At 43.4% G+C, this 23,127-nt stretch overlaps 3 protein-coding genes across 7 annotated transcripts in view; all 3 read left to right on the forward strand.

The window, feature by feature from the left end:
• The window catches only part of LOC142895769 (S-adenosylhomocysteine hydrolase-like protein 1), a 13,500-nt gene extending 9,878 nt beyond the window's left edge, over positions 1–3,622 (forward strand). For both annotated transcript variants that reach the window (XM_076037050.1, XM_076037049.1), the window contains exons 15-18: positions 136–214; positions 385–505; positions 1,098–1,548; positions 1,599–3,622. In XM_076037050.1, the coding sequence (XP_075893165.1) occupies positions 136–214; positions 385–505; positions 1,098–1,104 (207 nt within the window). In that variant the 3' untranslated portion in view covers positions 1,105–1,548; positions 1,599–3,622. The remainder of the gene's footprint in view (positions 1–135; positions 215–384; positions 506–1,097; positions 1,549–1,598) is intronic.
• Positions 3,623–3,774: 152 nt separating this feature from the next.
• Positions 3,775–13,008, forward strand: strip1 (striatin interacting protein 1). 3 transcript variants are annotated; one of them, XM_076037034.1, is made up of 21 exons: positions 3,814–3,932; positions 4,196–4,314; positions 4,420–4,489; positions 4,580–4,654; positions 4,745–4,879; positions 4,971–5,091; positions 5,285–5,460; positions 6,389–6,516; positions 6,609–6,791; positions 7,895–8,115; positions 8,206–8,271; positions 8,369–8,432; positions 8,551–8,622; positions 8,787–8,861; positions 9,448–9,545; positions 9,740–9,866; positions 10,005–10,105; positions 10,191–10,257; positions 10,329–10,433; positions 10,524–10,728; positions 11,687–13,008. In XM_076037034.1, the coding sequence occupies exons 2-21, from the start codon at positions 4,312–4,314 to the stop codon at positions 11,932–11,934; spliced, it is 2,340 nt and encodes a 779-aa protein (XP_075893149.1). In that variant the 5' UTR covers positions 3,814–3,932; positions 4,196–4,311; the 3' UTR covers positions 11,935–13,008. The 3 variants fall into 3 exon arrangements, with proteins under 3 accessions (XP_075893148.1, XP_075893147.1, XP_075893149.1); XM_076037033.1 differs by lacking the exon at positions 4,196–4,314 and having other exon boundaries at positions 3,775–3,932; XM_076037032.1 differs by lacking the exon at positions 4,196–4,314 and having other exon boundaries at positions 3,792–3,932; positions 4,399–4,489.
• An 838-nt stretch (positions 13,009–13,846) lies between these two features.
• LOC142895810 (tripartite motif-containing protein 16-like) lies at positions 13,847–19,035 on the forward strand. 2 transcript variants are annotated; one of them, XM_076037107.1, is made up of 7 exons: positions 13,847–14,195; positions 14,943–15,032; positions 15,128–15,361; positions 16,387–16,558; positions 16,641–16,718; positions 17,144–17,206; positions 18,218–19,035. In XM_076037107.1, the coding sequence occupies exons 1-7, from the start codon at positions 14,133–14,135 to the stop codon at positions 18,742–18,744; spliced, it is 1,227 nt and encodes a 408-aa protein (XP_075893222.1). In that variant the 5' UTR covers positions 13,847–14,132; the 3' UTR covers positions 18,745–19,035. The 2 variants fall into 2 exon arrangements, with proteins under 2 accessions (XP_075893222.1, XP_075893223.1); XM_076037108.1 differs by having other exon boundaries at positions 13,858–14,195; positions 16,387–16,552.
• The last annotated feature ends 4,092 nt before the right edge of the window (positions 19,036–23,127 follow it).

Genomic DNA, 23,127 nt, shown 5'->3' on the forward strand with positions numbered 1-23,127 from the left:
TGACATTTTTCATACTTGGCGTGTCAGATGGCATGCTAGTTATGCAGAAAGACATGTTGAAGAGCTGAAAGCTGAAAGGTCCGTTTTTCATAAGCGGGCCTGCAAAGTGAATAAACTCCAATGCTTGTGTTTCAGGCTCTGGCTCTCATCGAGCTTTACAACGCCCCAGAGGGACGATACAAGCAGGACGTCTACTTGCTCCCTAAGAAGATGGGTGAGGCTCCGTGTTCTCTGAATATTGATCAGAACTAGTCAGTCTCTGTCTCTTTGGCAATCTTACCAGGTGACGTCTCGCTGCTCGACCCAGCAGATGCAGAGTGGAGCACCTTATGCTCATTGCTCTGTATCCCCTTGTGTGATTTTAACCGTGCCGGTGCATTGCAGATGAATACGTTGCCAGCCTGCATCTGGCCACCTTCGAGGCCCACCTGACGGAGCTCACCGACGAGCAGGCCAAATACCTGGGCCTCAATAAGAATGGCCCTTTCAAACCAAACTATTACAGGTACGACTGACCCAACTTTGACCCCTAACAGGTGTTATGGAAAAATGAAAGTCTAGGCAATCAATGAGGTTCTGCGCATTTTATTCAAGCTTGAAGGTGCAGATTCAGCAGAGCTTGAGGCCGCCTGCGGAAGAGGGCACAGATGCATTTGGGGGCGGTTCCTTATGTATGTTTCAAAGAAAAGGAAGAATACTAGTCACGCACAAGTTTGACCTCATTTGGTATGAGTTCTACAACAGTTGAATAACAGGATAAGGGAGGCAGGTTCAGCAGGCAAACAGGAGGACGTTCTAGAAAGCTTTACTCTAAGAACTTGTTGCACTGCAGATTATAATACAGGTGTAGTGAATAACAGGATAAATTATGTTCTAGTTTGCGACTTTCTGCTGCAGGACTTATTAGCTAGATGAAATGCAATAACACAGGATGACAGGATTATTTAGCTGTTTGTGGAACAATAAGTGGATACTCAGGCTAGGATGGTGTTGTTATTTGTGATCTTAGGTTTTAAACAACCTGTGTCTTGCTATTGTGCCATTATTTATTTATTTATTTTTGTGTGTTGTACTAAATTCGTCTTTACCCTTTGCAGATATTAGTCGGCAGGGAAACCCTGTCAGCACACCTCACTGGACGAGATCCAACATGAACCCATCCCTACGACAACAGGAAGATTTATGTATTGTATGTATGTGTTTTATACACCTCACAGGATGCACAACGTATAACCACAATCCCCAGTTTCTCCCCTCTGGTTGCTTCAGACGGGACAGTAGAAAAGCTATAAGCAACTTTTAACTATATTCACGTTGTACGTTGTCGTCTCATCTCTGCTGGCCATTTAATTATTTTAGACTACACATATGCTGTAATACATGAATATATACTACTCAGAAAAAGTGTTTTTTTGGGGGGGTTTGGGGGGGGGAAATTTACGCTAAATGTTCATGCAACATTGAAATTGTACCATGACAAAGAGGACGTTTAAGCACGGTGGGTATACCGCAACAAGAGATGTCAACTTCTCAATTTTGTTTTTAAATGTTAGATTTTTATTTTTATTTTTTTTTTGCGGTTTATCACCTTTTTAGAGAACAGTCGTTTTTTTTCAGTAGTCCACCTGTGAATATAACAGGTGCATTTTGAAATTCCTTTGCAAGGCCCAATCACCCAAACTTTTTGTGAGTAGTGTATGTTCACATTGTATCTCGTTTCACCTTTGCTGGTTATTTTAGATTGCATATTTACTGTATATTAAATAATATATCCGTACGTCGTGCCAAATGGCTGCAACAAGTAAGTAAATGTTGCAGTGTGGTTTAAAAAAAAAAAAAAAAAAAAAAAAAAATTCTTGACGCAGCTTTTCCACATTCTTGATACATTCCATCCATGAGCTTCGGAGGAAAGATTCTCTCCGCGACCATCCACGATGTTGCTTTCGCAGGGCAAAAACCAAAAGAGCATCAGTATCTTTTTAAGAAGGGAATTTTTGTTTCCTTGTAACTGTCAAACATGATTTTACACGAACACGAACGCCGAAGGATTATAAGTCTCATGGTCATCCTCCGACACTTTGTCCCTGTTGTTGCGGAACAGCTCGGGAGATCATTGCAGATCATCTGCAGCCATATTTTACTCTGTGGAATCCACGCAGCAGACCTCATAGAAGCAGTGTTAAATGACTTTTTACACTGAAAGCATACGGCTCACCTTCAAGAATGACTTGTGGTGACGTTCAGTGTGCTAATGCTGTATTGTTACACCACAGTGGCCGTTTTAACCGGATGCTTTTCTATCGAAAGTTTTAACAAAAGTATAATTAATTGAAGTATTGATCAGTGCTCTGGGCCTCAACATAAATTAATGAATTAGTTCTGCTTGTTGTATTATACTTTACCTGTTTGTTTGTTTGTCTGTTTTTAATTGAAAGGCTTGAACACTGTTTTGTGAAGCTTCTCATATGCACAAATTTATCATGCTACATATTTACTTGTGATGTCTTCAACGCACTTACAAAAGCTTAGGTTTAATTCTGTAGTCTGCAGAAAATTGCTGCTTTTTGCTGAATTTAGTGCACATCTGTGGGTGATTTTGATCATGCTGTTTCTCACACTGGCTTTAGTGGGCAGTACATTTCTGCCCTGGCAAGTTTCTATTTAACTCTTTTTTCTTAGACGTATTGCAGAACCCTTTACACAATGTAAACCTCCTCAGCACAGTTTCACATAGTCCTTTTAATGTTTTTTCAGTTGGTTGACTTGTGTCACCCACTCTTATTCCTTCATTGTGTTATCTTGTCATGTAACCCCACGCGACTATGGGTTTACCTTTAGGTTAGGAGCGTCACGAACATCTGAGCTGAGGACATCAGTGAGAACATCATTGTCAGAGAGAAGAGTTGTTTTAACCATGCTGGTCAGTTGACAGTGCCTTGTTACTCACTTAGTCATTTTCATCCATTTGTCCGTTGCTTGGGTACAGTGACGCCCAACAGAAATATTTATTCTGCAATATACTCCAATGCCTATGCAGCAATATATATACAGTTTTATTCTTGACAAACTTTCAGTTTTCAGTGTTGATGTTGTTTGGGTTTCACTTACACAGAGATATCAAATACTGCAGGAAAGTTATACACAGATGTACATTCACTTCATACTCTTTACATCAATTTTGTGTTGGCTATGGTTTACCCTTGGTTTTGTCATAAAAAGAAAAAATTAACAAACAAACAAGCAACTCACCACCGTCTTTCAATATTAGCACTTGAAATTGCCATATATAATGGTTTTTTTTTTCACTTTAATGAATGATTGGTCCTGTTCTAGTTTTAACTTCTCTATCGAGACTAATGAATGTGTGTATACTGGAGCAAACTGTTTACCTTGTCAAATTAAAATGATAAAGAAAACCACTGTGATTTGACAGGTGCACACCTTGGCTGGTTAAGGTTTCTTTAGCAGATATTGTGTTCTGCAAATTATATATTCATATATGTTACAATGTATACTTATATTTTCAACACTGTTTAGTTTGTGAAAATGCGAGTTAGGCTGTACACACCCTGAGTTTCTGTACACACTTTCCTTTTAATAAACTGCTGTTTAAATCTACAAATTACTTGTGTATTATTATTATTATTATTATTATTATTATTATTATTATTATTATTATAAATACGAGAGAGAGAGAGAGAGAGAGAGAGAGAGAGAGAGAGAGAGAGAGAGAGAGAGAGAGTTAATGAACTTCCACGAATGCAATCCAATTCTCGTAGATCACCTCTGGTCTCGCGAGAGGATACAGCGCCCAGAAAATTATGGACGGAGGTGGGAACGGTGGTGGGTTTCCTATAAACAACAAACAGAGAGCTATGCTTCCCAACAAAAGTAGGGGCGAATTTACCCGCAATGCTAGAAAAGACTCCGAGGTAAGTGACCTGAAGTCTTGAGAATTCTATTTCTATTTCTATAACAGCGGAGGCCCTTTTCCTTCTTCTGCTCTAACTCATGACGTTAGCCAACTTAGCAAACAGAGCTAGCTTTAGCTTTAAGTGGTATTTTGAAACGTTTCGGCGAGGTGATTTAATAGCAGCCACTCCAATCACGACATATTATTACAGAAATAAGAAAGAATAAGAAACTGGATGACACTCATTTTCATCCTTATGTTTACTTCCGCAATGGTGAACAGCAGTGTAGCTTAGCGGGGACTAGCCAGCTGATGGTGGTGAGTGACGGGCCAGACTACAGCGGCGACCTGTTGGCAACAAAATCAGCATCTTCTTCTAAAACAAGCCTTACCGTAAAATGGTATCGTTTACTTTTAGGCCTTCGTAGAAAGCAAACGAGGCTGTCATAATGGAGCGGTGAAGTCCTGATAACTGATGGCGGTAGCCGTGTGTGATTTGCGTGCAGGGTCTGTCTGAGTCTCCAGACCTGGAGTTTGAATATGCCGACACGGACAAGTGGGCTGCCGAGCTGTCAGGTGCGTGTCGCCATCACAGTCAGTCACACCTGCAAACGCTCCTGTATTGTGTGGTGCATTCAAGTTCCTTACTCTCTCAACACCTTTCAGAGCTGTACAGCTACACCGAAGGACCAGAGTTTGTCCTCAACAGGAAGTGCTTCGAGGTGGAGTTCAGAGAACATGGTGTGTATGAAACTTTGGATGCAACACAACGAATGTGGGATTGAAGAAGCGTTCTGCATGATTCCCACCCATCTTTTTCTCCGTCTTCAGTTTCTGAGAAGAAGTGGACAGAGCTGGACGCGGCAGAGCACAGGGCTCACGCCATGCGCCTGCTGGACGGTCTGGAGGTGATTGCCAGGGAGAAGAGGCTGAAGGTGGCCAGGGCGATACTCTACATGGCTCAGGGTCAGTAGACCAACACGGTCTTCCTTTAAGGCAGCTGTGAAAGCACGAGCGATCTGTCAGTACAGTCTTGTCTCTCACTATTCCTCTTCAGGAACGTTTGCGGAATGCAGCTCTGAAACTGAGGTGCAGTACTGGATGAGGTACAACATCTTTCTGCTCCTCGACGTGGGGACCTTCTCTGCTTTGGTGGAACTCCTGAACATGGAGATCGAGTACGTTCACCTCACAAACATCTTCTCTGATCCTGGCTAAAGTAGCATGAATATATATTTGGTCAGATCAACAGCGTTTGCTAAATGTAGGTCATTAAACAAATTTGTTGCTGTCGGAGCACAACATGTTTCTACGTTGGCTTTGAAGAACAATCGACTGAAAATCAAACCATTTCACTTTCTTGTTCGACAGCAACAGCGCCGCCTGCAGCAGCGCCGTCAGGAAGCCAGCCATCTCGCTCGCCGACAGCACGGACCTCAGAGTGCTGCTCAACATAATGTACCTGATGGTGGAAACCATACAACAGGACGACCCAGCCGACAAACCAGAGTGGAAAATCATCAGGGAGACGTTCAGAGCAGAACTGGGTGCGTTGAGTCGGCGCTCGCGACCCGGGCCTAACATAATATCAATGCCACTGTCGATTCTGCTCAGCGATCCAATTCCTTATCGATTCTCCTAACGATTCCCGAGTAGTGTTTTTTTTTTTTTTTTTCGTCTGCACCAAAAACAACCATTTTATTTTTTTTTCCCAAAATGTCTGCGCAAGACAACATGAACTTATTTAGCTTTAACAGTGAAGCAGTGATAACATGCAAAACAAAAATGCAAATATTGTTGCTTTAACGTATGAGCTTAAACCAAATGTCAGTCAAAAGTTAAACACTCATTTTCTTAGAAATGATATAATACAGTGACAAGTCCTCTCTTTAGAAAAGTAGACATCTATGCCTAGATAACATTTTGAAAATACTCTTACTGTAAACTTGTCAGAGAGTGCACAGAATGAAAATCAACAATTGTTATGCAAGAATGTGAGCATATCCGCTCTCAAAGGGGGCAACTGTCACTGTCTCATCACCGCCATCATCATTTTCTAAAATGTGTGTCAAGGAAAATATTTCTACGTTGCTCGGCTCAAATAATCCAAAACTGCGTGCTGCACGCAGGGTGACAGTGTGGCAAACGCAGATATATTTAACCCAGTGGATGTTTACAGTCGTTGACAGAGATCAGAGTGGAGCTTGCAGCTGCAACAGCAGCAACGTTAGCAGCACGAGCACGGAGCTGTCGAACGCTCCACATTCGTGGAATTTAATTCCCTGCCGGGTCGACAGATGTGTTTGTCTTTCTTTTAACTAAAGTAATTAGTAATTTATAACTTATGAAACAAAGTAGTTAAAGAAGGAATTAGATTACTTTTTAAAGGAGTAGTTGGATTACTTTTATGGAGTAATCCCAAGAACTCTGTTCCTGACTCCCCTGTTTCTACCCCCTCGCTCCCCCCTGCCGCAGGTTCTCCTCTTTTCAACAACGAGCCCATTTCAGTCATGCTCTTCGGCATGGTCACCAAGTTCTGCAGCGGACACGCCCCTCATTTCCCCATGAAGAAGGTCTTACTGCTGCTGTGGAAGAGCGTTCTGGTGAGCCTTCGCTGCTGTGCTGTTCTCCTTCCTGCCAGAGACCACGACAATGCAGCGGATGCTGAGGTGTGAAATCCTGTCTCCTCTCTCAGTTCACTCTCGGGGGCTTCCAGCAGCTCCAGAGCATCAAGGTGGGGAGGCGCGACGAGCTGGGCCTCCCGCCCCTCCCGGAGGACAGCATTCGAGTCATTCGCAGCATGAGGGCGGCTTCTCCTCCAGCTTCCGCCTCCGATCTCATAGAGCAGCAGCAGAAACGGGCCCGTCGCGAGCACAAGGTAGAGTCTCCCAGAGGCTGTCACACACGAGTCCTGCATTAAAACTAAACACAAGTAAGACACAGTGGTTGAAAAATGTTTTTGGACCCTCGACGCATTTGTGATGCACTGTATTGCGCTGAGAGTCAGTCTAAAGTCTCCAGTCGCCAACATTTACCCACGTGCTGCACTGTTCCATCCAGCTCAGACCTGGGAGGTTCAGCAGCAACACATCCAGAGAACTCGAGTACAACTACACGACTTACAGGAACTAGAGCATTGGTGTCAAACGTTGGCCCGTGGGCCAAATTTGGCCCGCAGTGTAGTTATATTTGGCCAGTGAGGTGATGGTAAATGGCAACTAGGGCTGGCCTGCCAGTATTATACAGCACATGCGCTGCTAATACTACCAATCCCAGAATGCTCAGCTGGTATTCTGGCAGGTGACTTGCTTTAACAGACTATAAGTTACAATTTTTTCAAGGCACAGGCTTGAAAGGTTGCACGTTCATTGAAGGATATTATCCTAAATATATATATTTAACTACATATGTTAATGGGTTTATTGTTGTTATTTGAATTTTGAATTTATTATGAGCCTGTGGAAAAAATGTTACTACTTCTGTACTGTTAAGCTTTGCTTGTTCCATATTCAGTGTTGAAGCGAAACTTCCATATGAAACGGTTCACTGGAGGAAGGTTTTTTTTTTTCAATGAATATCAATGTTGGCAACTTTGTCCAAGTTTTTAAAATTTTGGCCCACTGTGTATTTTGAGTTTGACACCCTTGAACCAGAGGAGTTCAGTTTTCCTATGAACAATAAAGGAAACAACATAATTTCCATGCGGCCAAATCTTTTGAAACTAAGTAATCATTCTTAATGACAATGATTGAGGTTAAGATCATTTAGGTTTAAGGGTTCCTGAAACATTTTCCCACCGCTGTAGGTGAGTTGAACTGTTTATGATTTGTGCGTTGGTATTTACTCAATACAATTAACGCGCCTCTTTTTCTGAATCATGGCTGTAATGGTTTAGCCATCACACGCAGCATTGCGCTTCCCCTTCAAGTGCTCCTTCCGTCGCGGCCGCACGTCTTCACGGTTTGCCTGTGTGTCGCGCAGGCGCTGATCAAACAGGACAACCTGGACGCCTTCAACGAGAAAGATCCTTACAAGGCCGACGACGCTCGCGAGGACGAAGACGACAACGACGACAACGACAACTCTCTGGAGGCGGAAACCTTTCCCCTGGAGAGGGACGAGGTGATGCCTCCCCCAATTCCTCACCCGCCGGCGGAGAGGGTGTCCTTCCCCAAAGGCCTGCCGTGGGCTCCCAAAGTCAGGTGCGGGGTCTGATGTGATGGTTCTTTTTCTTGCGTGCAAAACCAGCGACACAGCGTCAGATATTTACCGTTACCTGTTCGCTCCAACAGAGAAAAGGACATTGAAAACTTCCTGGAATCAAGCAGAAGTAAATTTATCGGTTACACGCTGGGCAAGTAAGTTTCCAGAACCTAAAGTCACCGAACAGAATCTCGACAGGTTTGTCTGTTCGGTTACAGTGAACCTGCTGTTCTTCTTGTTGTTGTGTTACAGCGACACAGACACAGTTGTCGGTTTGCCCAGGCCAATTCACGAGAGCATTAAGACGCTGAAGCAGGTGCGACTTTGCACTTCACTTTGCTGCCTGGGCTATTTTTTGCTTCCCGCTGTTTATCAACAAACCCTCGACACGTTGAAACGGTCGTCACAGGTATTGAACTCTGGTCTTTTTGCAGCACAAGTACGTCTCCATCGCGGAGATACAGGTGGCCAAGGAGGAGGAGTTTCAGAAGACCCCCCTGTCTGGAGTGAGTGGAAACAAGCTATTTGAATACAGCTCGCTTACTGTGTGAAAATGTTGCCGTCTGTGTTCAGATAAAGTGTTGCAGGTATGGAGTCTCAGCTCGCTATTGTGGCAGAGGACTGTCGAGGGTTAGAAAAGTCAGACATTTTGTTCCTTCTCCTTCATCAGGGTGAAGAGGAGGTGGAGATGTCCTCCATCGAGCTGCTTTACCAGGGGATTCTGCCCAGTTTGCCTCAGTATATGGTTTGTACTGTTTTTTTTTTTTATGTTGTAGTGTTCTGTGTGAAAGTAACCACTCAGGCAGAAGATCTGAAGTCCCTGATGATTGGCTTTGGATCACATTAGCCATCTAAAGCAAACTTCCGTTAGAGTGAAAATTAGCACGACAAAGATTCTAAAGTGTGGATCAAAATCAAGCAAAATGCAACATTTGTGCCAAGGATGTAGCAGCGAAAGGCAACCAGAGGGATACAATCAACCTGATTTGTAGGAACTCCTGATCTGAATCAGCAGTAGAATGGAGAATAAAGTGCTGTAATGGCAAAGTGTCTTTGTTGTGTTCAAATTTGTTTTGTAGCATCTTTAATCAGTATTGTCAAGTATCAGTCAGTATCAAGTATTGCTCTGGATCCAGTATCAAGACCACGGAACCAAAACTGGCATTGTATAAAACATTTTGAATGGCCGTGGTGGTTATGAAATGAAATGATATGCTATCATATGATGCATGGCTTTGATCTGTTATCTGTTCGCCTATTGTTCATAAACAAGTTTGAGGTTTCCAACCTGACATGGTTGTAAGCAAGTCTCTGATGTGTGTCAACTGCAGATCGCCCTGCTGAAGATCCTCCTGGCAGCTGCTCCCACATCCAAAGCCAAGACCGACTCCATCAACATCTTGGCAGACGTGCTGCCGGAGGAAATGCCGTAAGTACAACATTACCTCCTTTTAAAGGCACTTCAAAGTCAGATTAAAAAAAGAAAAAGATTGGTCAAAGTTGCTGTTTCCCTGCAGTTATTTGGTCAAGTCTTTTAATATGGGAATAAACAGAGAAATAAAGGATTGTCTGGCCAAAATAAACAGCATCAAGGTGAAAGATGGACATGTTTGACCCCTGCAGGACGACCGTGCTGCAGAGCATGAAGCTCGGTGTGGATGTCAATCGGCACAAAGAGATCATTGTGAAGGCAATCTCCGCCATCCTGCTGCTGCTTCTCAAGCACTTCAAGCTGAACCACATCTATCAGGTTTGGGAGAAATGATAGATGTATAGATGATCCAGAATATTGAACTATTAACTCGTTAACCAAAGTATTTGACCAACTCTTGATCCACACTTTGCGCCTCCAGCACTAACCACGTCCTTCCAATGTCATATCTCTCAGTTCGAGTACATGGCTCAGCACCTGGTGTTTGCCAACTGCATCCCCCTCATCTTGAAGTTCTTCAACCAGAACATCATGTCTTACATCACGGCTAAAAACGGGTAATTTAGCAATCGCAGAACACGAATGTGACTCCCGCCGACGCTGTCGGTTAGTGTTTGTTTCACTGCTCTCTGTCTCCAACAGCATTTCCGTTCTGGACTTTCCTTACTGTGTGGTGCACGAGCTGCCAGAGTTGACTGCAGAGAGTTTGGTAGGTGTCCCTTTAAGAAAGTAGTAGTGTCAGAATCTTGCTTTTTAAACCGCCACCTTTGTGCTTTGCAGGAAGCGGGAGACAACAACCAGTTCTGCTGGAGGAATCTTTTCTCCTGCATCAACCTGCTGAGGATCCTCAACAAACTGACCAAGTGGAAGCACTCCAGAACAATGGTGAGAAGTCAAACAGCCACAACTCATAACATCACAAGATTTATTTTTTAATCTTTTCAGAACCCTAAACGAGATCAATTTTCTTGCCAGATGCTGGTCGTGTTCAAGTCCGCTCCCATCCTGAAGAGGGCGCTCAAGGTCAAGCAGGCGATGATGCAGCTGTACGTGCTGAAGCTGCTCAAAGTGCAAACGAAATACCTGGGCCGGCAGTGGAGGAAGAGCAACATGAAGACCATGTCTGCCATCTACCAGAAGGTCCGACACCGGCTCAACGACGACTGGGCCTACGGCAACGGTGAGTGAAAAATGCAGGAGCTTTGTAGTTTTTATGAAGCCCAAACCTCGTCCGAGCTGCCAGAGCAGGTTAGATCAAAAGTAGTGAAAGATCTCTTAAATAGACCTTAACCATGACATACGACATACAGACATTTATTATTAGATATATTATTAGAAGAGCAACACATACTTTGAAAATGTATTCCAAGGAAATTTTTTTTGGCTTTGTTTTCGCTGAATTAGTTTGAGATGTGAACTGAACTGAAGACTCTACTGTGCTGCAACGCTGTCCCTGCAGCTCCTAAGCAAACCGTGAATAAAATAATCCGCTTCTTTATTGATAATCTTCTAAAAATGATGACAAACTCGATAATATACACTTTTGTCACCATATGGTTTCATGCCGTGTGGATGCAAGGCAAAGTTCATAGTAGTTTCATGCAAGAAAATGGCTCCACTGCAACTGCATTTCTTTTTTTTTCAAAATGTTTTTATTGTCAGAATTTTTTAACAGTTGAAATAATACAGTATAGACAAACATAAACAGAAAGGGTGAATAACTAAGTAAAATATGACACGCATCAAAACATACAAAGGCAAAATGTAGAAAGAGAAGCTTTCTTTATGTGTTGTCAGAGTGAACTGTCCACTTGAAAGTTCCAGTTATGTAAGAAACAGGGTTTCCTTTGGGTAGGCTTCGATCTCCGGTGGCGTATCAGGTTGCCACACTCTCAAAATACATCTCGTTGCTATGATCATGCACTGCACCATCATTTCTGAGGATTTGCAGAGCTGAAAATATTTCAGATTGTCGTGAATCGGGAGAAGCCGGGCTTGTACTCATCTCATTTTCCTCGGTGACTTCAAAAAGTGAAACGCTGACGTGACGTCGCGGGGATGTGGTTTGGATAAAAGACTCTGCTGTTAACAAAAAAAAAAAACCTCTCCCGCCTTCTTGTTTGTCCCCGGTGGAGCAGACCTGGACGCCCGGCCGTGGGACTTCCAGGCCGAGGAGTGTGCCCTGCGGGCCAACATCGAGCGCTTCAACAGCCGGCGCTACGACAAGAACCACAGCAACCCGGACTTCCTGCCCGTGGACAACTGCCTGCAGAGCGTCCTGGGACAGCGGGTGGACCTGCCCGAGGACTTTGAGATGAACTACGACCTCTGGCTGGAGCGCGAGGTCTTCTCCAAGCCCATCTCGTGGGAGGAGCTGCTCCAGTGAGGGCCGGCGAGCGCGCCCGTCTGCGCTCGCCCAGGGAAGCGCTGGCGGGGGTCAGAGGTCGGCGGGTCGTGCGCCCTACCGTTGACGCCAGGAGTGAATCTTGAAAGTGGCTCAGGTGCCGTGACTTGAAATCATGGCGCCGACCAAATGCTTTACACGATGAACTGAGACTTTTTCTATTTTGACCGATGACGCCCTCTGATTTTTTTTTTTTTTTTTTTAAACTTGAACCTCCCGCCGGCCCCTGAGTCACGCAGGCATCGGCTCCGCGCGTCTCTCCCGCCTCGCCCAAGCGGTCGCCCTTAAAGCACTACATCACTGCACGCCGACCTCTCCTTTTTAAAAATGTACTTGCAGCGGGTTTTAGAAATGAACTACAATCCAGGGATCATTACATTCAAGATGTTCTGAGGTTTACTTTAAAATACTGAACACCTCAAGAATTCCCCTCCCCTCTTCCAATCAAAGAGACGCCCCCACTCGCTTGTGTAAATATGACCGCTTGTTTTTATCAGTTCCAGCCTGACGGGCAGAAACGTGCGCTTTCCCCTTGAACTCTGTTGTTGCTGTGCTTCTTGTGTGTGTGTGTGTGTGTGTGTGTGTGTGTGTTTTGGTGGTGCATTAGTCGAGCTCCTCAGGCAGCTGCTGCCTGCACACCGTCGCTCTGGGACCACGGAGATGGCACTCACTCTTCACTGGACCACATGCCTGAATCACAATACAACCTTTTATAGAAGCAAATGCAAACTCGCTCCTTTTTTTTTTTTTGTATCATAATTTTCTTTGTGGTATAGACGGAAATGGTCGCACATGATTTGAGGTGGAGAGGACACCTGCTGGTTTTAGATGTTTCAGAGTTACTATCAAAGAGCTGCTGTGAAGGGGTCGTCTTCATTTAACTGCCAGGTAACAAAACAGCTTCCTTTGTCCTTTTCTATTTTCCACATTGTTGTGTTTTTTTTTTTCTTTTTAAAGTCTGATGTGAGAAGCTTACATGTAAATTGTGAACTTATTTATCAAGACATAATTGTTTTATGTTGACTCAAATACTGTAATAAAATTATTCTGAAAGTCCTTTTGTGTATGTCATTCTGTCATTTTTTGCTCCTTTGTGTCTGTCTGTTAAATGTATTATTGGTGATGAAGGAACTTTGTTCCGTGCTGAGTTTGTGTGCGGTTATCTGAGTAGTCTGAGTAGTTGATTGTTTCAAACCCGTAAGGCACAAAAGAGCACTTTTATCTATGATGTCGCTCCATCCAGACACAATTAGTCCCCTTCTGGCCCACTTTCACTGTGGCTTAATGCAATACTGTAGTGTGGTGACTCGTACAAGTCTTATGTAGAGTTATTGCACAAATGTCATCAGTGCTGACATCAGATCGGTAGTAACCAGCCAAGCAACCAACTAAGTTTGTCAGTGTGCTGTACAGCAGCGTTCCTCAACTGGTGAGTCGGTAGCTTCAAACACACTGAGAAATTGCTCTTTGGATCAACTGCTTTTGATTATGGCGTATCATAGTTTTGTTTTATTGTGACTATCACATAAAAGTATGAGCTTTATGGTGAAATGAATGCACAAAACCTGAACAAACCCACATCGCCACTTAAAAAAACCCCAAAACAAAACCAAAAAACCTGCATACACCAGTCAGCCACCAATCAGAAAGCAGATGTTTCCACAAGGGAGAGAGAGAATTCAAAACAAGAATTGAAAGTGAAACATAATTCATACAACACATACAGCACCCTAATCACAAAAGGTACACAATTAAAAGCATGTCAGGGGACAGGCAAAAGTCCCCTGACATCTGACATCTGTCTTGCATCACGTTCAAAACAGATGCAAACGTCCTGCGGCTCCAACTGACATTCATGATATCAAAACACCTTTGTCACTCCCATCTGCTCCGACAGCAGAAAACCAAACCCACCGGTAGAACCAGGAACTTAAATCGGAGCCCGCCCAAACTATCTCCCAACGGTCCCTAAGAGGTGCAGCCTAGAGACGCTCCTCAGGGATCCACTCCCCGTCTGAAGACTTCAATACGAAGCTTTCAGGAGAACTCGCATCACACAGGAGGAGGACCGCCAACTGCTTTCAGCCGCTCTGACAAACTAGACAACTCAACTTGACGAGCGGGAAACCCTGAGAGGGTTGACTGGCAGTGAGAAGACATAGAGGCGTTCAGGAGCATCCATGGAGGGCCGGCAGAACGACCGCAAAACATGCTTTCAAAGAGTGGAGACGAAGAAAAACCAGGTAAATGGAAACATAACTACTGGCGAGATTTTGTTGAAACGGGGGAATGTAGAGCAAACTGCTGAGGCAAGATTCTTGATTACATTCTTGACGATTCTTGATAATAATCTTTATGATTTTTCAGAGTGCTGTGTGTTAATGTGGATAGTCTCGTCTCCACCGAGACAAACACATTTGCATGATTTTTATATTGGCAAAAGCTTAATAATCTGCCCATAAATACATGAATAAAAGTGTATAATCGGAGTACAATAGTGATTTTCCTACCCTTAGAATGCTTCTCATATACATAAGAATATACATAGAACAAGGGTCTTGCTTCCAGTTAGCTGCCATGTGCCATACTGTATTTCTAAGGAAGCCTGGTGTGGACAGTCCAGGTTGCCTGACAGCTCTGTTCACAATTAGGGTGAATGCTTGCATATTCAAATAAATCAATGAAGAAGAAGGTGGATGAGGAATCAAGGTTTGTGTGCACGGGCCACCGTAGCTCCCTGGCAAGTGCAGGATGGGGAGGGAGAGTGAAAGACGCTGCAACTAAAATGTAACCCCATGATGTCGCCGTTTCTTCTTCAAAATCTCCAACTTAACCTCAACACAATTTTAGTGGCTTACATTGATTTAAAAAAAAAAAAAAAAAAATCTTGTTCATCGTACTGCAGACACGATATTTGATTGATATGTTAGACATAGTAGAGCTTTCAATTCTATCTGTCTGTGGTTTTCATGCCGTGGCTCCGGCAACAGCTGAGGAAGATGCAAGTGAAAGCCGGGCAGAGCATCCAGACTCAGACTGAGGAAGTGAAGAAGTTGAAGATTCTGCTGAGAGGACTTGAGGTGGGGACGATGTGTGCCAAGAGTGTCTTTACATTCTATGTGCGTGTTTGTAACAAAGGGAGGGGGGGGACGCAAACCATGTGTACATGTGACAGGGCGAGGCGAGACAAACCAAGGACTACTGTGAGAGCACCATCGTCGGCGTCATTGACTCCCTGCAGAGCGGCTTGGAGTCACTGAGGCAGACGATCATTGCTCAGCAGGAGGAGGCAGCGGCCAGCGGCCAGCGCTGCCTGAAGAGCCTGCGGGGCAAGCTGAGGAGGCTGAGGAGGAGGAAAGCTGATCTGCAGCGACTGGCGCAGATGGACGACGACGCTGCGTTCTTGCAGGTGCCGTCATCACAGTAAACCTCGCAGTTAGGGTTGGACAAAAACCTTTCAGCAGAGCCACTTGACAGTGAAATGAAAATCTTTTGTTCTTTAAGTATAAAGCATCCAGCAGCGTCCACACTCGGAGCCAAAAATGTTTCCTTGGTGAGCCACAGGCTGAGATCATGACTCACATCATCAGACTGCCAGCCAAAATTCCAGCCCATCCAGATTGAAACCGTATGGCTCTTGTGTAGTCCGAACAGTCACAAGTCACATGACATCCGATTTTTGCAAAAACGGATTGAAAACATTTAGTTTCAAATGGCATTTGGACAGATGCCTCTCAGTGTGAACAGCTCCAAACACACCGATGGACTCTGACTGTCCGCGACGTCACTCACTACACGCTACGCTGGACGACGCCTCCGCTTCGACGTCGTTGCTACAGCAACCTGTCACATGGGTCAATAATGTGGCCCAGTCTGAACAGAACCAGATCCCATTTGGACGCTTGCTAAAAACAATGTAGACAGTCAGTCCTAACAATCTGATTTGAGAAGAAATCTGATTTGAATCAGATTTGCCTGCAGTCTGAACGCAGCCAAAAATAATGTCTCCATGACAGTTTTTCTTATTATTTCTTCTTCTTCTTCTTATTTACTCTAATTGTTACTGTAGTTGTAAGTATCTATTAAATGTTTTCAGGGTGATATATATTATAGTTATAATAATGTCATATACACACATCAATATAATATGATATTGATAATAAACATTCACATAATAATCCACATTGTTAGGGTTAGTGTTGCATTCAATTTCGTCTCTGAGTGTCTTGATTCCCCCAAGAACAAAATCCAGGCCAATCATCGAGTCAGAAATATGTGTTACAGTATGTGATGATCCACACACACACACACACACACACACACACACACACACACACACACACACAGGTTCACCTTCTGAACGTGCGCTGATATGACTGATAGACTGACATCCAACATCCGTTGCATTTCTATGCCTCTGCCTCTTCTATGCAGCAATGGCCCAGGAGCGAGCGATTGTATAAAAGCGCCCTCAGCGCCCCCTGTGACACCTGGGCGGAGCCGCACATCCAGTTTGAGCTCATAAAGATAACCGTGGATGAGTTCGGGAGGCAATTTAAGAAACTTTGCGAGGAGGAATTTCTCGCATTGACGCCAAGTGGTGAGCGTCGGTATTACACTGGGAATATATTTTTTTTGTTCCGTTAAAGCAGAACTTGCTTATCTTTTGGCCTGCACTACTCCGACAGACCAGCAGGAGCCAGAACGACGCTCGGATAGAGAGACAGGGGACGACGTGCAGCGAGACACTTCTTCACCCACCATCGGTTTGTTTGCAAGTTAAAGGGACGCGGCAAAAAGCCACAACATGAGAAAAACTGAAGGAAAAAAGAGCTTAAGGAGAAAAGCCCACTAAATCACTAAATGTTTTCCTGCACGTTCCAATAAATAATGCTAGTTGTATGAAATAAATTTACTATTTTTTACCTTTCCATTTTAATATACAGTGACGGGGATATTGTGCCTTAATAGTGATGTGCGTTTTATGTTGCAGAAGACTTTGAAAGGACTACTGTTAGTTTCATACACCTTTGTGTGTCAGCGCACTGTCTTGGTTGCACACATAGAGCCAGACACTGAACTGTTCGTTCACACTCATGGTTTAAATGCTTTTCAGAATAAACAAACAAATAAATAATGCTCTATATGCAGAATCCGACACCGTTTAATGTTGCTCCAACATGTCCATCAGGTCTTCCTCAGAACCATGACGACCTGACTGCGGAACCGAGAACCAGAGAATACTTCCTGCAGTGTGAGCTGATCTTCTTAAACATTAGAGTCAAGCAGAATAACACAAATACACTTTTTTTTTTTTTTTAATTTTAATTTTAATTTTTTTTTACCAATATTGTAGAAGAATATAAGAATATAAGTTATAAGTATCATTTCATAAGTCAATTCAATATCTCTTAGTAAGAAAAACATATATATATATTTTTGTTTTACCTCCATCAAGTTTTTCCATCACCTAAACCTCAGAAATCTCTAGAGAAACCAATATGTCTGGGGTAAAATATAAGACCAAGCTCCACCCCCCCAGCACCATCACACACATCCATGACATGTATCATGGAACTGGAGTAGAGGAGAGATACCACTGCCCTTTGTGACATCACCGTTCCATATTTCCAGAACTACCTGTCTTGCACATACTTTCTAAAGAACAGAGCAGCAAAAAGTGAAGGTCGGACTTTTCCCATTTCTGGGGAGTTCACTGACAGTGGCAGACACACTCTGCATCATCATGAGAAAACACTGGTGTGGGGAATTCTTGCATAATGGGACCTTTGAGATGACTTGATATACTGAGATTCTTAGAAAAGAACAAATTAACTACCCCTCTATGAGGGGAAATCATACAATCATTAAGTTTATAAAAGAAAACAACTTAGCTTTTATACTCAACTTAGTGTGAGACTCCTTGGCTTTTCTGCTTTATGCTCTTTTCCCCCTTTCTATATTCATCTATTTAATTTATTTTTTATTTTACTTTGATTTCACATTATTCGATCAAATGTAAAGATATTGAGGTTGAGCTTGTTTGTCTGATGTGTGCTGTTGGGTTTTCTTTCGCTGTTACGTTTGTCATTAATATTGGGGCTCTTTGGTTTTAGTTTTGTGTTGTTTTGCGGGTGGGGAAATGTTTGTAGTAAATCATTCAAGATGAAATGAAAACCTTTTAAAGATAACTCGATAGAAAGATATGGGGTGAAGCTAGTCGACCTTAATGAGACCTTCACATGAATTCCTCTAACCGTTCCAGACGCCTGCAGCCTGACCTTTGACGTCACCACGGCCCACCAGGAGCTGCGTGTCTATGCGAGGGGCCGAGTGGTGAGGCTGCAAAGCGGCACCCCACCAGCTCGTCGTCGCCCCAACAGGTTCATGCGCAGGAGGCAGCTGCTGTGCAGGGATGCGCTGTGTGCGGCGCGCTGCTACTACGAGGTGGAGGTGGAGGGGGACCGTGTCGAGATCGCCCTCGCCTACCGCGGAATAGACAGAAAATCCCTCGGCAAACTCTCAGCTTTTGGGGAAAACGACAAGTCCTGGTGTCTGAGCCGCTCCAGCGTCTACTCGTTCAGCCACAACAGCAACAGCAGGACGCTGCAGGCCGAACCCGTCCACCAGAAGGTCGGCGTTTACCTGCAGCACCGGGAGGGGCTGCTGTCTTTCTACGAGGTGGCGGACGGCATGAGGCTACTGCACAGGGTGAGGGTCAGCTTCACGCAGCCCCTGTACCCGGGCTTCTGGCTGGGGGAGAATTGTCGCATCAGGATCTGCGACTTATGACGGGTGCGACTGCAAACGTGGAGCCCTTGTCTCCCTGTATCTGTGTTGGATCATTCTTTCTTCATTGCTTTTTGTCTTTCGTTCCACCTGCAATAACCATTCTGAACACCCTGAAATAGCAGCTGTTTTTAACAGCCCCCCCTTGCATGCATTAGTCAAGTGTGTTTTAATGTTTTTTTTTTTATTAATGCATTGTATCTTGATTGGAATTGTATCAACGTGTTTGTGGGCCCTGTCAAAGAAGAACTTCTGTCACCTTTTTGGACAGACAATAAAGCGTATCTTATCTTATCTTGGTGGACTCAGTTCTCTGTTCTGCAACCGAGAGTTATCTGCATTTTGGGTCCTGCTTCTTTTGTCCCTGTGTGACACTGTGTCGTGTATTCTTTGCATAGATTCGTTAGAAACTTCCTCAGATTCCTCAGGACTTGAGGTCCGCTTTGACATGATGTCATCACACTGGTTCTGCATGCTTTCAGTTTGAATCAGAAATCCATTTTGGAATTTACATTTTCACCTTTCTGGTCAGGAATTGGTGTTTGGTTGAAGCCACTGTCTTGATTTATGCCGCTTTATAATGATTTTGTTCCCATGCCATGTCCTAATGGGTGACAACTGGTCGCAGGCGGGGAGTGTGCGCATATATAACCCCTATTACCTGTCGAGAGGCGGGGCTAATTTGGGACAAACAAAGAGGTCCATCGTTTTTGAACGTGGAACAGAGGACTGTGTTCCTCTGTTTAGTTTAAGCCTATGGTCCTTTTAGGTATTTTCTTTTATTATTTTTATGGGTTGTTATATCAGTATTTAGTTTACGTCTACTTTGGTTATTTTTTATTGGATTATACTGCAAACTTCTGGATTATTCTGCGATGGGACGATGCTGCAAGAAGAACGCCGAAGTCACAAGGACAAGAATCTACCAAACTAAGGGTGCATCAACATGTCGCACCCTTTTTTCTTCTTCAGAAAACTAATAAAGAAAATACACAGACTTGCACACCCACTATTAATCTCCCGTTCCTCCACGTCTCTGAAGAGTCCTGTTGGTTCAGACGTGGTGACAGACAGTCAAGGCAACTGGAGTTCAATGTGAACTCATGGCCACGTTCAGCAAAACACGTTGCCAGCCGCACCCAAGCCAGCGCTGTGAAACAGCAAACTGGAAAAACATCCTGGTCCAATTTGGACCAACCAAACTGTTGGGGCCCATCCTTTTTTTTCTCCCTTGGTTTTCCAACTTGTTTTCCTTTCGACATGTGGGTGTGTCTGTGTTTTCCCCTTTTATCCATCGCGGAACTGGGTGGAGCTGGGCAGAGTTCACCTGTCGCGATCACTCACTTGTTGTTGTTGTGTTGTGGTGATACATTCAAGGCACCCACACTGCTGCAGGGCAGTATCAACGAGCAACTCAGTCATTCAGTCTTGGCCGGGTCGAACCTGTTCATTTCAGCCACCTGCTTTGTCATTCTTTTCCTCTTGGACTGGAAAAATGTTCTGGTTTCCTGCATACTCCGTTTATGTCTAAAGTTCTGGTTCTTTATCTCTTTGGGTGTCTTTCTTAGAGTAAGTTAACTGATTCACCTGCCTGTTAATGTGAAGTGTGGACCTGTGCCTGCATGCTGAGGTCCAGGTCAGGTCAGGTCAGATCCAGGTTAAAGACAGTTTGATGATTCTTTTACTCTTAGTGGAACCATTTAGGGTTAGATTTAGACACCACTGGTGAGCAAGTCACAGCACTTTGCAGTGTAAACAACCTTTAGAAAAGTTAGTTGGCTCTTTGTTCTTTAAATGTAAAATGTGAAACGTCCACCAGCATCCACCCTGATCTCTTCAACACAGTATGAACTGGCCTTCCTGTGTTTCTCTGTTTTCTTCTGGGATTCCCTTGGACATCTTGCAGCAGTCACTTCCTTTTCCCCCATAGGAAATTTTTGTACTGAGACTGACTGACTGACACACTGACTACCTTGGATTGGAGCTGGTTTGAGATCCACGAGGTGCAAACGCATTCTGTTTCACCATCACAATTTCTTTTTTCATTTGTGTTATTTCTTTCACAAAATGCAAGGTTTTTGTTAGCAGCTTGTTCCTTCTTTATTACTAATAATTCTGTTGATGACATCACATTATTATTTTTTTTTTTACAATAACTTATCAATGTCATACAATCATAATATGATTGAGGAAAGAGAGACAGAGACATGGCTAAATATGTCTCCAGTACAGACAGTGCTAAAAACATCATGTGCACATGTGCTCAAGTAAGGCCCTACACACACAAACACAAACACACACTCACACACACACACACACACCCATCCACACATCCACAGACCCACAGACCCACACACACACACACACACACACACACACACACACACACACACACACACTCCAGCACTTGGAAGGGTCATAAAGTCCCTTTGGGAAGAGGGCAGCTTCAGTTGAATACCTGGCTATTGCTTTCAGACAAAACTTGAACTGACTGTATCGAGGAAACTAAACGATTGCTAACCTTTTGGAGTCTTTAGTGAGCGAAAAGTGCATCAATCACATTCATTATCATGACTTTGTTACGTTTACTACTGAAACACCTATGTTTTAAGACATTTGATATACTTGACATGGGAAAACTCTATCACAGGAACAGTTCAACAACACAACATTATTTACAGATGAAGAGACATCTACTTCACAGTTCCCCTTCAGAATGAGGTACCTGGCTGACAGACTCCAACCAGACAAAAACAAAGCCAAAGTACAAAACATGACTTCAAGTTTTTAAGCACACAACAGAGTCCTGCAGGTAAACGCTTCGGTGGTTACTGATTGTTAGCATCTTAGCGTCTTGTGTGGCTGACAGCCTCCACAGATCAGTTAAAAAGCAGTGTTTTTATTTCTGGAGGTGTGGCGTGGGAGTGAATTATCAGTCTTAAATGAAATCTATGCATTCTAACATGGAAGAGAACCGGATGTCAATTCATGGTCATAGTAAGATCATAAGCTCACCCATGTGCCCACTCACACACACACATTTATACATTTTTATATACTTGAACTATTATTACACAGGGATTTAAATACAGGCTAGTCCATTTAATCCACTATACCATAGCTTTATAATATTGTGATTAAAAAAATAAATAAAGGTACACTCCTCCATATGACCAGCATGTCTGACATGTTCACTGTCACTGGGCCCATCTCATCCTGTTCTGTCAGTCGCTTTAATGTTTATTTAACTGAGAGACAAGAGTTGGTATTGCAAAGACTGTGTCGTCTTAATGAGTCACTGTTGCGGCCTGAAGAACCCTTTGCATGTATGTAAGCGTAATACAATGCGTCTGTTATTGCCTGCTTGTGTAGGTATTATTCAAACACGATAAACTGTTCTGTCGTCTTTAAGCGCTGAATATTTTGGTCTGGATTATGATTCACATTTCTCTTTCTTCATAGGTTTGGTCCGTACAAGGTATAGATTTGTGCATTCTGATATGTGCTCTAATACAAACGCAAACTGCTGCTTCATCCGCCCGTGTGTGACATACTTATAGGTAACTATTTAATTCACACGTGCATTGTATTTGAGTGCTGACTCATCAGTTATTAGCGGTTTGCTTGTGCACAATGATTGTGTGAAATCTATTTGTGCTTTGGTTTCTCCATCAGTAATGATTTTTTTTTTTTTTTTTACTCACTTAGATTACTTCCTGTCACTAGAGAGTGAACTTCAAGTGCTTTGTTATACTTCACTCTTAGAGAAAGAAAGAAAAAAAGATTGATTCCACAAGGTATTATGTGCCTCTATTGGATTATGAAGCTGTAGCTTTGGGGGAAAAAAAAAAAGCCCTCATCCCGCGTATAATCACATCAAACTTACAGAAAGAATAATGCTGAGTACACGCTAAACACAGTAGAAAATGGAAGGGCAAAATAAATATAGATGGATGTCTTTGGAGCAGCCTTATGGGCTCAGTGTGTAAGATTTAGTAGCATCGATTAGGAAGGAAGTGGATTTCTAAACAAAAGAAGGCCAGTGTTTTGTGTCTGGCAAAGGATAAACTGTGCAACCTCCACAGATGGATCCAGATACATTTTTAACATTTGTTTGCAAGACTTCCAGAGGGCCTGTCAGCCTAACACCCAAATAAGAGCGTTTGGGGTCTATCAATCTGTTATTGCTGGAGGTTTAAAAGTAACACTGGTGGATCGTCCTCAGTGGCAGGTCCAGACCTTTGCAACAGACTGCTTTTACAAGTATGAGCTGCCCAATCTTTTTCATTGTATATGCATAATTTCTTTTTCTTTTTTTTTTTAAATTAAATTGCTGATTATGTTTATACTGTGAAGCCTGGTTAACTGAGGCTATTTTAAATGCGT

The sequence above is a fragment of the Nelusetta ayraudi genome, unplaced genomic scaffold, assembly GCF_046127955.1.
Source record: "Nelusetta ayraudi isolate G7.1 ecotype Tasmania unplaced genomic scaffold, CSIRO-AGI_Nayr_v1 ptg000050l, whole genome shotgun sequence".
NCBI lineage: Eukaryota > Metazoa > Chordata > Actinopteri > Tetraodontiformes > Monacanthidae > Nelusetta > Nelusetta ayraudi.

Excerpts from the sequence above, each read along its gene's own strand:
- strip1 (XM_076037032.1), top strand. The coding sequence starts at position 3,822 with ATGGACGGAGGTGGGAACGGTGGTGGGTTTCCTATAAACAACAAACAG. Across the intron at positions 5,461-6,388 it reads GACGTTCAGAGCAGAACTGG|GTTCTCCTCTTTTCAACAAC; the intron begins GTGCGTTGAGTC and ends CCCCTGCCGCAG. Across the intron at positions 10,258-10,328 it reads AGTTGACTGCAGAGAGTTTG|GAAGCGGGAGACAACAACCA; the intron begins GTAGGTGTCCCT and ends TGTGCTTTGCAG.
- LOC142895810 (XM_076037107.1), top strand. The coding sequence starts at position 14,133 with ATGGAGGGCCGGCAGAACGACCGCAAAACATGCTTTCAAAGAGTGGAG. Across the intron at positions 14,196-14,942 it reads TGGAGACGAAGAAAAACCAG|CTGAGGAAGATGCAAGTGAA; the intron begins GTAAATGGAAAC and ends CTCCGGCAACAG. Across the intron at positions 15,362-16,386 it reads ACGACGCTGCGTTCTTGCAG|CAATGGCCCAGGAGCGAGCG; the intron begins GTGCCGTCATCA and ends TCTTCTATGCAG.